We start from the raw sequence: 14,314 nt of genomic DNA, 5'->3' as shown, positions 1-14,314 counted from the left end.
GAGGTGATGGCATGAGCCTTTAATCCCAGCACTTGGGAGGCAGAAGCAGGTGGATCTCTGGGAGTTCAAGGCCAGCCTGGTCTACAAAGTGAGTTCCAGGACAGCCAGAGCTGTTACACAGAGAAACCCTGACTCAAAAAAACCAAACCAAAACAACTACAACAAAAAGACAACCAAGGTTTTAATGCCAAAACAATGTCACAAGTAGAAAATTTTTTATACTATGAAACTTGGTCAGAAGCAGAATTGCTGAGTTTGAGGCTAGCCTGGTCTACAGAGCAAGTTTCAGGATAGCCAGGGTTACACAGAGAAACCCTGTCTTGGGTGTGTGTGTGTGTGTATAGAATTACTTTCTGGCCAGGTGTCTAAAATTTATATGAAATATAACTAAATTTCATATTTGGATAACATGTTATGTTGTAACACTTAGGAAGTGTCAGATTTTGTTGGATTTTGTTCTCTGTCTTCATTAGGGTTTTTATTGCTGTGAAAAGACACCATGACCACAGCAACTCTTATATAGGAAACATTTAATTGAGGGGGCTCACTTACAGTTTCAGAGGTTTATTAGTACATTATCATCATGACAGGTGGCTGATGAGATGACTCAGAAGGTAAAGATGCTTATGGCAAGGCCTAATGATCTTTTAGCCCCCAGGATAGTCAGTAGAAGGAAAGAACTGACTCCCACGAATTATCCTCTGACTTCCACATGTACACCATGACCTGCAAGCATTTATGCAACGCGCGCGCACACACACACACACACACACACACACACACACACGTAAATTGTTGAAAAGAATGTACATATTAATTAGTATACTGTGAGTTAAAAATAAATGTTCTGAAAAGATGAAATCTATATATGTTAGTTACGTTTTTTGTGTGAAAAATACCTGACAGAGCAACTGAAGGAGGGTTTCTTCTGGCTCACAGTTCAAGGCTAACATGGTCGGGAGTCACTGCAGCAGGAGCATGAGGCAGCTGCAGTCAGGAAAGCAGAGAGAGTGCTCGTGCTCCGATTGCTTTTACTCTCTGTTTTCCTTTGGTCTAGGACCCCATCCAGAGAAATGGTACCACCCACATGTAGGTCCTCTCACCTCAGTGAAGCTAACCTAGAAAATCCCTCACAGGCAGGCCCAGGGTTTTGTTTCCATGGCGATTCTAAATCACCTCAAGTTGATAATCATGATTACCAATTACATCGGTAGCTCTCACTGGGGAGGTGATATTTGAATATTATAAGCATTATTTTTCTTTATTTACGATTTTCACTATGGAAGGTCTTGATCATTTTGAGTAGGCTGATAGTAACATTGATGGAGATGAGCAATGAAACACCCCCAGTACACACTCCCTCCACAAGGCCGAGTCTCCATGAGCCTGGGGGGCCATTTTCATTCAAACCCCACACAAGGCTAGGCAGCTTCTCTCTGAATTTGATGCATGAACATAGAATGCTGCCCTACTTCTAGAGACCTATACTTTTGAACTACATTTATCCCCAAGCTTTTCTTGATTATTAATAAGATACAAACATAAAAAGGGAAGAACAAGTCATTTTCATCATTGTTATCCTGCTCCTGCTCTTCCTTCTCTTATAGTGCTGAGGATCAAATCCAGGGCTTTGCATATACCTAGCCAGACATTCTCTTACTAAGCTACATCCCCAAAGCCCAGAATGTTCCTCATTCACTTTCTCATACCCTCTAGGATCTAACATAGTTCTTGGCATGTAGTATGTGCTGTGTTATCTGATTGATGGCAAATGCAGATGATGGTAAGGCTATCTGGAAAGACTAGTTCTACATGTTTAAAAGACAGTCATAATAGCAAGCACTTACTGCCTTACATATGTCAACAGATCTAGTGCTAACATAGGAAACTGAGCTATGGAAAGACTAAGTTGCCAGAGTGTGCAGGTAGCACGCGGCAAGACAGGGATTTGAATGTGGGTAGTTCCAGGATTCACTCTCTTTACCATGTTTTCTGTATTGTCTCATGATGTTTTCAACTCACTTAGAAGCCTGTCTTTGTGTCTTGAAACTAAAGTGTATTGCCGTTTGAGAAAAACCACAGACAGGAAGGATCATGCAGATCTTGCTTTAATAGGGCCTGATTTTGGCAGAAAAACTTCAGACAGCAATATATTCCCTCTGATTTGAAAAACTAGGTGTTTCCCTCCCATATAATTTCTGCCTCCTCCTCTTAAATGTTCTTATGTAGCATCCCACGCGTACCTTGTCATCAGTGCCAAACAAGGTACCTTAGGAGGACTACAAGTTTGAACATGCTTGGAGACCTGCCAGCTTTAGTGTTTTTATCCATTGAACCCTTCTGTAGTCAGACTGTTTTAGACCATTTACATGGAAAGAATGGAGGACCTTTGATGTGTGTGGGGGTGAGTGTGAGTATGACAGGGATTGAACCCAGAACCTTGCATATGCTAGATAAGTATTCTCCCATTGAGCTGTATTCCCGGCCCTTGATTTTTGAGACTGCCTCAACTTGGATTACAGATATGCTCCACTCTGATGACTAATCTTCATTATCAACTTGATAGGACTTAGAGCCTCCTAGAGATATACCTCTGGTTACGTCTATGAGGGTGTTTCTACAAGATTTAGCTTAGAAGGGAAGACCTACTGTAAATGTGGCGGCACTCTCCCATGATCTTGGGCCCCAGACTGAATAAAAAAGAGGAAAAGGAGGAAACAAGCTGAGTGCCAGCACCCCTCTGTCTCTGCTTCCTGACTGCAGAGGTAACATGACCTTGTCGTCTTCTGCCATGCCTTCTTGCTGTGATGGACTGCAGCCTTTTTTACACTGTGAGCCAAAGTAAACCCTTCTTCCCTTGGATTGTTTTTGTCAAGTATTTTGTCACAGCAAGAGAAATAACTAATACAGAAAATTGATACCAAGAAATGGGGCCTTTGCTATAGTAAAACTGAACATGTGGTTTGTTGGCCTGTTCAAGAACAATCACATAGGGAAGTGCTTTCCAAGGTTCAACTGCCAAGGTCACACAGAGGCCACTACAATTGGAGTAGAAGGGGCATTCTGGGTCTCAGGCTGGCAGCAGCACTTCATGACATCATCCACATGTGCTGGTTTGCAGGCATGCAAAATGCAAGTTACCAGTCATGGGGGATGCACCAAGGTTTCAGAAAGTCACTGAAACCAAGCAGCGTGTGGCAGGGTTGAATTCCCCGCAGGGAAGACAGGCCCTTGCAAAAATTGTGACAGAGCATCCTAAATTGGAACGGAAACCCATGATGTTGGAGACACCAGGACCATGGGATGTTCACCAAGGAAAGCTGCAGGCTCAGAGTAGAATCAGTTCAAGAGAGAAGCCATGTATGCTACATGTGATAGGACTGAAGGGTGGGGGTTTTATGAGTCCATTGGAGCCCACATGATGTCACTAAGGTCCCAAGATGCCAGATGGGAAGCTAGGGTTTAGTTCCATTCTGATAGGTCTCAGGTTTGCTTGCCTAGTCTTTTCTGGATATCCCCTCATTCTTCCTTATAAGAATATAAATGTTTCATCTGTGTCATTACATCGTTTTTTTTTGTTGTTGTTGTTGTTGTTGTTTTTTGTTTTTGTTTTTTTTGGTTTTTCGAGACAGGGTTTCTCTGTGGCTTTGGAGGCTGTCCTGGAACTAGCTCTTGTAGACCAGGCTGGCCTCGAACTCACAGAGATCCGCCCGCCTCTGCCTCCCGAGTGCTGGGATTAAAGGCGTGCGCCACCAACGCCCGGCCGTGTCATTACATCTTATAAATATGTTTCTTGCTTTTTGTTTTGTGGGACTCACAGTTAAGAGATTGTCTTTTGTCTTAAATGAGACTTTGAGCTTGAATAATGTTAGAACTGTTAAGACTTCAGAGATTCTTGGAGATGAACCGACTATACTTTGCATTATGAGATAGTATGATTCTTTGAGGACAAAAGGTGGAATATTGTGGCTTAAAAGTGATTTGTTAGCTAGGTTAGGTGGTGGGCACAATGCCTTTTATCCCAACACTAGAGAGACAGAGGCAGGCAGATCTCTGTTGACCAAGGTAAATTTGAATTTAATCTTTGTTGTCAACTTGATGAGGTTTATAATTCCCCCATAGATACATCCAGAGTTATCAATGAGGTTGTTTCTAGAGAAATTTAACTGAGAAGGGAAGACTCACCCTTAATGTGAGTGGTACCATCCTGGGCTGGAGTCCCAGACTGAATAAAAAGAGAAAAAGGAGAAAATTAGCTGAACATCTGTATCCATCTCTCTACTTCCTGACTGCAGATACAATGTGACCAGATGCCTCATGTTCTTGTCTCCATGACTTCGGACAAGGGGAGACTATATTCCTTATTAAGCCATGTGCTAAAATGAATCTTTATTCCCTACATTGTTTCTGGAAAATAATTGGTCTGAACAATAAAAGAGATAACTAATTCTTTGTGTGGAGGGGGAGTGGAGACCTATTTCAAGGCAGGGTTTCTCTATGTTGCCCTGGCTCTCCTAGAACTCACTCTGTAGGCCAGGCTGGTCTTGAATTGTCTGCCTCTGTCTCCTGAGTGCTGGGATTAAAGGCATGTGCCACCACTAGCCAGCAGCTACCAATTATTTAGTAGACCTTCATTTTGTTTAGTCATTCAGTAGATATGTTTTGAATACATGCTCTGTACCAGTTGGGCCTATGGCCAAGTCATGTACTGGATGATGAGCACAGGAAACATCTCTGTCCTCATGGACCTAACACTCTCGAGACAGGAAGCACACAGTAGGTAGGTAGGTAGGTAGATAGATAGATAGATAGATAGATAGATAGATAGATAGATAGATAATATTTCATGTCACAATGTAAGTCACTAGGAAGTTACACCTAGTGAGAAAAGAAGTAGTTGTTGCTGGACACAAATGAGATGGACAAGCAAAGTTTTCTCTTGAGTGACATCTGAGCAAACATGTAAGGAAAGAGGTGATCCATGTACCTGGGGGATAACATTCCAAGTGGGTTGTGACTGGAGAGGGGAGAGTAAGAGAAAGAACTGTAGGAGCCAGCTTTGGAAGGTAATAGCCAGTCCACGTAGAGCTTGTAAAGTCTTTGGGCTTTTTCCTTGTGTGAAATGAGAAGACAGAGCAGAAGAAATGTAATGGTCTAATTTATTTCAGTTCACTGTGACATCTTGATTAGTGCTCTTCAGCTTCTAATAAAGGCTTCTGAAGTCTGGTGTCTGAGAGGTACCCAGCCTTGAGTACTGATAGAGAAGGTACTTAACTTGAAGAGACTGTTCTGCAGCCTGACATGTCCCTCCACAATTCTCCTGCCTAAGTGTCGGTCATGTGCTAGGAACGTTAAAGTACATGGACAAAAGACTCTGTCAAGAAATCTCAGTAGAGTCTACAATGGCCAGGACAAGATTGTTCAGTAGACCCAGCACAGGACTCACATAGAGCTGGTGCCCTGTTTTAGATAAATCACACTGATAAATATTAAGAAGGCTGAGAAAGAACAGATCCATGATCTACTTTGTTCGAAAGTTGAGCTAGCCATCAAAGCCTTCTCTGAAGCTCTTTGCTGTGGTGTCTGAAGAGAGCTGTCCTAATTTGTCAGTGGTCCAGATTTGGGAACACTCTGTATTTTATATGGTGTAAGCTGGCAGAGAGGAAAAGAAAGTCTAGGTTTAGCTCTTCCACTGTCTTCATACTTGGAATTCAAGTTTTTCTTCTTTGTTGATGTCAAGATTTAGCCTGTTTAGAGTACATTATCATTTTTTCCACAACTTCTTGTTCATGTTAAGCACTATGTTGCTTGAAACCAAATCTTGATAGGCTTTCATCTTTATCACTGTGTGAAGTAATGTGATTTAAGTCACAACAGGAAGAGGCCTGTCCTCAATCCATCCAGCAAATAAGATGTGCCCCAGGTGACAACCATGGAACAGGCTACTTCAGTGAATGCCCAAAATTCCACATACTTAAGCTCTGAGGCCTGGTACCGAGTTACTGCTTGTATTAGTTACTTTTCTATTGCTGTAATAAAACATGACAAAGGCAACCTATATATGAAGGCGTTTATTCAGGTTTGCAATTCTTTTTTGAAACAGTGTCTCTCTATGTAGCCCTGGCTGTTCTAGAACCCTCTGTATAGACCAAGCTAGCCTCAAAGTCACAGAGATCTGCCTGTCTCTGCCTCCTGAGTGCCCCACCACATCTGACAAAGCTCACTGTTTGAACTATAAGCATAAAATAAAGAAAGCAACCTAGGTGAAAACTCAAAGTCAGCTTCCTTTGATGTACTTCCTCCAGCAAGGTCACCCCTGCCAAGCTTTCTCCAAACAGTGCTATCAGCTAAGTGTTTAAATGCCAGAGTCTATGGGGACATTCTCATTCAATCCACCGCATGCTCTGAGTTTATCACAAGCTTTTCTACAAAGTACCTGAGAGGAGACTCCATTGATCCTCTGGTAACCCTGAATAACCTCAAAGAAGCATCATGGTTTCTTTCCTGGTAGGTTAAATGAGTAAGCTGAGCTCATAATAACCATTGGTTTATAGTTTACCAGTGGACCTAGTCCTAGACACTTAGCACAGCAACTGAATTTTAACAAAGGAAGCTTTGAGTAAGGGAAGAAGAGACAGCTGACCACTGAAGTCATGTTGTCTTGATGCATACCTCAAATTCTCTCCTGGAAATTTCCAAAGTCAGCTATTGGTAAGCTTGCCATTTTGTTGTCTTTATTTATGTAGTCTTCCTTAGCTGGTTGGGAGTGATGATATTCCTTATTTCTGTGAATCCTATGAAATGTTCAGTTTCTTGAACTGGCTGCTAATATTTCCAGAGCAGCCATCATCTTCCTTTATGTATGGCTTTCAGAAGTGAATGACTTCCATGGTTCTACCTATGAAGAGGAAGCCTTCAGCAGTTATTGTTTATCAGAACAGGTACATTGACCCTCAGGGCAAGTGTCACGAATTAATACAAAATGGATTTCAGTCCTGTGGGAGAACTTAGAAACAGAAACTAGGACTATTATACCAATTCATAAATTAGTAGAGACCTTACATCATGTCTGCAGTTCACCAAGGCTTTTAGAGATGGAAGGCAGTGTTAATTGTGTCCTTGGAGTTGGATATGGGAGACTAGCCATGGAGTGGCTTGTTCAGATTAGACAGATGGAAGGTCTCCCCACTTGTAGTGTTAGGCAGAAGCCCATGGTACCAGCATGCAGGAGAGCAGTGTGTGAGCTTGGTACAGGTGCTTGACCCAAGCAGGAGGCTGTTCTGACCTTTAGATGACATATCCAAGGCCATACAAAAAACCCTACTGCCTTAAACAGCCATTCCAGTTTGTAAGGTGTGGCTCTGATAACAGAGGTGTTGAGGAAGGCTCATTGACCTCTTCTGCTTATTCTGGACTGCTACTTGCAAATTGTACATAACCAGCAGGCCATCCCAGAAACCCTTATAGGTGCACGTTTTTTTCTACTTTACCTTCAAAATAACATAAGAATTGAAGAATTAACTTTGAAGAGAAAGCCCTTTTCCAAACAGTATTCTTCTCCCTGGATTTCCAAATTGTAGCTTAACTGTCAGAACCAGGCTTGCACTGAGAGCTGAGGCACCAGGAGGCAGAACAGAGGAGGCAAAGGTAGGCACCAGTAGGGTTCTGAATGGAAAACCTTGCTCTCCCAAATTGGAATCATGGACCCCAAGCTACACCTTGAGAGGTACAGGCACCCAGGAACCTCTGCTTGTGATGTTGCTTTGGTATGGATTCCTATGTTATGAAACCAAGTAAGGAAAACTTTCATGTGTCTGCAAAGACTACAACCTAGCTCTAACTTGTTTCTCTGCCTTCAGTTCCTACCTTGTAAATACTAAGCTTGAAAGTGGAGGTAGCTATTATATTGTTGCCTCTTTGGAGGTAACCCAAGGAATTCCTCAGCACTAAAATGTTTCTGCCGTTAATGCCAGGGGCATGGAAGCTGCGCCCGGTGGCCTTAGGGTTGGGGGTCCCAGGCCCAAAGCAGAGAAGTAGCTTCCTGGATTTTACTGGATAATAGTTCCCAGTGGGTTGCAGTTTCTCTGAGATTTCTCTTCTCTTTCAAACTGCAAGTTTGTCTAATAGATGCACAACTTGATGGAATGCCAGCACATCGCAGATGCAATTATATTTCAGAACAAGCCTCCTTCTTCTAATCTCTCTGCCATCACTGATTAATTAGACACTTTGAACTCTGCCCAACTGTTTGAAAGCTGTGAAAACTACAACCTGCATAGTTAAAATTTCTACACAAGCCTATTTCCTCATTGTGTCTGTATTCCCCATCCTTTGAACATAATAAGTATTTATACATGTTTTCTAATACACGATCTGGCTATTTTCTTATCATGGCTAGAATTCCCTCCACTGCTGGCCAAGAAATACAAGCACACAATGAAAACCTAATAGCAAAACTAAGTGAGAAACCAATTGAATAATTTAGATATACTTGTTATTGCCATGTGACACACAAAAGTCATGGTTTTTTTTTCTTTTAAGCCTTGCATGAATGCCTCAGAAAGACTTCTTGTTTTTGTTAATGGTGTCTCCTTACTTAAGTTTTAGAGCATCTTTGTGCTTAGGAGCAGTGGTAGGATAGCTGGCACAGGATTTAGAATCTATTTCTCTCTCTCTCTCTCTCTCTCTCTCTCTCTCTCTATATATATATATATATATATATATATATATATACATTTTTTTCCTCTCTCCCTCTCTCCCCCTTCTTTCCTCTTCTTCTGTGTGTGTACCAGTTTCAAACTCAGGACCTCATGCTTGCACGGCAAGCAGTTAACCAACAGAGCCATCCCCAACCCCGCATGTAATTATTAGCTATGTATATGGTACCATGTTTTATTTTAGTGTGTGTTTGGGTCACATGACCGTTTTTCAGGGGTCAGTTCTCTCCTTCCCCTTTATAGGAGTTTTAGAGATAGAGCTTGGGTCACCAGGCATGTGCAGCTCACATCTGTACCTTCAGAACCATCTCACTTGCCCACATGACACCGTGTTTGTGAGTAATTTCTAGTCTTTCTTTTCTGAGATAGAATTGTCTTTGAAAGTGCCTGAGTGCTGAAAGTGCTGTTCCACAAAAAGAAGAGACTCAGCAGGGAGCCTCTAAAACTGGCCCTGCTGACTTCCTAGAATGGACACTAGATTTGAGGGACTGGGTAGACATACAGAGGGAATGAGCATCTCGCTCCTCTTAGCCCTGTGCTGAGACTGTCATCAGTGGCAAACCCATCTCATGGTAGCTAAGGAACTCTGAAGCTCCTTAGCTGAACCTCATGGTCCTCAGGCCCTAGAAACTGCTCTGAACCATCTGTCCTTCCTCTGATGTGATGGTCCTAAAGATGAGTACATAACACCTTTTGCCCAACTTTAGGAAATACTTGCCTTTTTCTTAATACATATTTTGTAGACATCTATACCTTTCCACTCCCTGGCTCCATCCCTGAATTTCAAACTGTATTTTGACCGTATCCAGAAAAAAACTTGACTATAACAGGACCTCTACTGATGGATCTCACCTTCTTCATTGAACATGAGGAAACTGAGATACCCCTTTCTAAGCCAGATTGCTCTTGGGGAGTGTGTAATTGAGAGGAACACAGTTGAAAAGCTATAGGTAGTTATGCAATCCTGGTTCCTATTGACTTCTTCCCTCGCCCTCCTAGGTGACAGCCTGCCTGATTGCTGTGGCCAAGACAGACAGTGACGTTCAAGTGCGCAGAGCTGCGATCCATGTGGTTGTGCTGCTGCTTCGGGGACTCAGCCAGAAAGCAACGGAGGTAAGTCAGCCTCTCCCCATGGGCATCTTCCCCTCCATGTGTTATTGTGGTATCTAGTCTTCATTGTACAGGGCCAGCTCAAACCTCTTTTTTAGATATGAGCTGGTCAGCAGGGTTTTCATAGCAAGAAAATGGCATCATTTGCATCTTCAGGAAGAGTCTCTAATGCACTGGACAGCTGCACAGTAACTGCTGCAGGAAAGCCACACTCATTTACAGAGGCTGTGAGCCCTGGCATTCTCTCGGGGCAGGTTCCAAGGTGAGCTATCTGGAGCACATTCACCCTGCTCTGCAGCCTGAGCTCTGGGCTTGTCTTTCTGACTCACTTCCTTGCTCAGCTTAGGTATAGGAGGCTTCATTTAAGAGACTTCCTTTCCAGCTCTGAGTTCAATCCATATTTTGTTGTGGCATAAATTACACTTTCTTCCTTCCTTCAAATGGGTTTGGTTGGACCTCTCCCCATTGTCTGGCCATTACAGGAAGAAAGTTTATGAATCCAAATGTGTACTAAGATTGAGTGAACTAAAAATTAATTTCCCTCTTGCTTCTAATGGAACCACCTCCCTAGCTGATTTCAGATTAAAGTCTGCATTAATAATTAATTCACTTGCTGGCATCCACAGACTCAACTCTGGCTTGCACATCAGTATTTAACTAAACCTCCAGGAAGCCATTGTGAGAGTGATTATTCTGTCACACAGAGAGGCTTATTCATGCTTGTATTTTACCATATCAGGTTGCTGATACCTGTCTGTACATGTAGGCACTCTTACTTATCCCCTTCCGACCTTGCACAGCCACGCTGTCTCCATAAATGCTTACTTGCTATTGTTCAATCTGGTAGCTGAATTTCCAAATGGCCGCTTCCCTGTCCGTCACCCTCAGCTACACTTCCCTGCCTTCTCATGTGCTTTGTCTAGGGTAAGGTTTGGTTTGAGTGAGCTCATATGGCATGAACATGTTCTCCTTCGAGTTATAAAAGCTTGACTATAGTGGCCTCAATAAGTGACAATTTGCTTTTATCACATCATAAGAACCCTGTGTGTCTTTGCAACTTAGTCATGGCAAGGCCAGTGTATCTGGGATTGCATGGTCCTTTGTCTCCTGGCTGCAATATGGCTGCAGCAGCCATGGCCTCTAGAACTGAGGACTTAAATGAGAAATAAAGAAGAGAGAAGACAGTTCTAAGTAGTTTCACATCCTTTGGTAGAGGGGAGGGCAGTTTCTAGCATCATCTCATGGCCTACTTTGTTTCATTCATTAGCTAGAATGCTCGCCTAACCACTCCCCACTGTAAGGTGTCTTGATGCTGCATTACCTGGCATATTTCTGCCTGGAACAAAATCAAAGTTTAGTTAGCAAGAAAGATGGCAGGAAATGTATATTGGGGATGTGACTAATAGTGACACAAAGAAAGTGGGGAAGAATGGTCTGAGTCACAAGAATTTCTCTATAGGGAGAATTGTGCATTAATGGAGTTCTCACCTCTTTTATCTGTTGATGAGATAAGGAACTTGTGCACCATAACCCGATGATTCACAGAATTAAATGAATTTCTATAAGATACACAGATTTTGTTGAGAACCTGTACAAACGAGAATTAAGAAACATCTGTATTTTCCATCTTTGTTAAGATCTACAGGGCTGGGGATGTAGCTCCATGGTCTAACATTTGCCTGTTGCTCAGTGTAGGAAAGGCCCTGGGCTCAATCACCTGCCACTCAAGAAAATAACTTAGGCTAAGAGTACTGGTGTATATGTACAATTCCAACATTTAGGAGGCAAGGCAGCCTAGGCTACATAGCAAGGTCCTATCTCAAACAACAACATAATCTATGAAGCTTCTAGTAAATATATCATGGTCCTTGTGTTGTTCTTGTTGCAGTTTTTTCGTTTTGGAATTTGGGTTTGAACAAGAGCTTTACTCATTCTAGTCTGCAATTAACTGTGTCCCTAGTCAATATCACCATTAATATAAATCCCTATCAGCTGGGGAAGTTATGTGAGGGAAATACAGGGATTCTATATAAAAATCTACAAGTCCAAAATTATTTAATAATAAAGAGTTGATTTAAGAGACTGGAGAAATGGCCCAAGTTTAATTCCCAGCACCCACATCAGAAAACTCATAACCTCCTGTAACTCCAGCTTCTGCAGACCTGACACACCTCTGACCTCCTCAGGCACATGCACAGAGATAAACACAGTTGCATGCAAATAAATAGATAATTAATAGATATATTTTAAAATGTAAGTTACAACTTTTTAAAGAGAAATCTAAGCTCAGTGTGGTGGTGTACCCTTGTAATCTTGGGAGCTGGAGGCAGGAAGGTCAGGAGTTCAAGTTCATTGCCTGCTGCAGAACAGGTGCTCCTGGGCTGCACAAATAAAACAAAACAAATCTATAAAACTCTGGACGTAGGGTATGCTCACTTATAAACCTCATGCTTAATAATTAGTAATAAAGGCCCTAAGATTGATTCCTAATACCAAAAAAAGAAAAGAATTCGTAGTGCATGCATCCTTACTGAGTGTTACACTCTGCACACATGTACACACACAGTAAAAGAGAATATATGTCTGTGAACTAAAGAAGCTGAAACAGGATCTCTAAAAGCCAGGTGTGCTATTGTGGGCTTGTAATCTCAGCACTAAGGAGTTGGGAGCAGGAGGATCAGGTCGTCCTGGCTACATAGTCAAGTTCAAGACTAACATGGGCTACAGGAGGGGAAAAACCAAGAGAAGGAAAGAAAAAGAAAAGAAAGAAACTAGCTGCTCAAATCTGTGTACAGCCAATGAAAGCAGCACTGTGGGCCTCATCAAACTGGAATTAACCTGTGACCTTTAAGACCTTTGTCACTTTCAAAAAGCAGTGTAAGTGGAAAGTAGAAAGTGCCTCTCCTGTTCGTCACACCTCTAGTGTGACTCAGTGAAACTTACAGATTGTGCTTCCTCAGTGGATGAAGGAAGGAAATGGGATGGGTGGATGCCTACACACACACACACACACACACACACACACACACACACACACACACACACGTCCTTGAGACCAGGTGTGTTAAATCTTGTAATCGTAATTGTGATTATAACTGGGGCCACTTTAATGAGGAGTGGAGATAACTGCAAAGTTTACACTGACATTTCTCTGTAGAGCTGTTTTGCCCCCAGGAACAGCTGAAGTGAAAATGCTACTCTGTTGATGAAGTTTTGTTTTCTGTCCTGCTAATCACTGTCTCTACAGCTACACTAGCCAAAAGATAGTACTGGGTTTCATCTGCTTGTGGATGTGGGGCCCAGGACCTCTGTGGTTGCAGCAACTGGACAGGGAGGTAGGGAGAAGGATTGGAAATAAGAGGAAAGCCATCACTAGCCCTAATTGATGAGGTACTTTCAGTTTGTTACCATTCAAAAGTAGCCAGAGTGTTGTTTTGTGGCAGTCCACACAAAATCTGCACTCACTGTCTTACTGAAGAAAAATGGTCTCTCCTTTGATTTGGTTTTAGACCATATTTGTTTAATATGTAGCATGACAGTTAATAAGTCAGAAGTTACCTTCTTTAAACTGCTATCTACCTTACCCTGACTGAAAAATAAATTTACAAGGAATACCCAGGAGAAGAGGCATGGCATGTTCAGGCCTGTAACTTGTGTTAGTTTCAGAGTTAAGAATAGGCCTTCTCAACACAGGGGAAAAAAAATGAGCTAAGCAACAGAAAAAAAAAGATGGTGTATAACTACCACTCTCTTTCCAGGTTTGATCTTTTCCCAGTGACTCATTTATTCTATGTATTATCAATGTTTAGAGTATATATATTCATAATTTTATTCAGAGATAATAATTAGGCAGTAGAGGTTGAACACTGTCCTGTGAAGCTGGCTCTCCTTCAGATAGCAGCCATATAGTCAATACAGTGAACAGCTCCCTGAGAGAGGAGTGGAGGCTTAGAAGGCCTTCAGGTGCATAGGACTTTCTGTTTGCTTGGCTTCCACAATAGGGACAGGTTAGAGTTATTTGATGAGGTCTGTGATACTGCAGGGACCTTAGAAAAGGAATCTTTTTGGGTCAAAACTAGAAGATGCAATCTGTTGAAGAACAGAGGAGCTTTTGTTTGTTTGTTTGTTTGTTTTCATACTTACAGCCAGGAAGTGATGGTACTTGCCTTTAATCCCAGCATTCAGGAGGCAGAAACAGGCAGATCTCTGTGAATTTGAGGCCTACTTGGTCTACAAAATGAGTTCTAAAACAGCCAGAGATACACAGAGAAACCCTATCTCAAAAAAAAAAAAAAACAAATAAATAAATACTTACAAAGTAAATGCTTTAGCAAAATTAAGGCTATAAGGAGCCTACCTTGTATTTCCAATAGGAGCATAACATCAATACCCACTAATTCAGTGCTCATAGTGACTTTATAAAGTGTAGCTGCCATAAATAATGGAAACCAGCTATATATAATAGGAAAAAGGAGCAGCTGGGCATG

The 14,314-nt window shown here is 42.0% G+C and overlaps 1 protein-coding gene across 1 annotated transcript in view; it reads left to right on the top strand.

Moving 5' to 3' along the window:
* The window catches only part of Tango6 (transport and golgi organization 6 homolog), a 158,177-nt gene that overhangs the window by 121,622 nt on the left and 22,241 nt on the right, over positions 1 to 14,314 (top strand). Inside the window, exon 17 of the mRNA XM_040736604.1 lies at positions 9,717 to 9,830. Coding sequence (XP_040592538.1) covers positions 9,717 to 9,830 — 114 coding nt within the window. The remainder of the gene's footprint in view (positions 1 to 9,716; positions 9,831 to 14,314) is intronic.

This window comes from Mesocricetus auratus, unplaced genomic scaffold, assembly GCF_017639785.1.
Source record: "Mesocricetus auratus isolate SY011 unplaced genomic scaffold, BCM_Maur_2.0 Super-Scaffold_100062, whole genome shotgun sequence".
NCBI classification, from domain to species: domain Eukaryota; kingdom Metazoa; phylum Chordata; class Mammalia; order Rodentia; family Cricetidae; genus Mesocricetus; species Mesocricetus auratus.
This window is presented reverse-complemented; position numbering and strand designations above follow the sequence as displayed.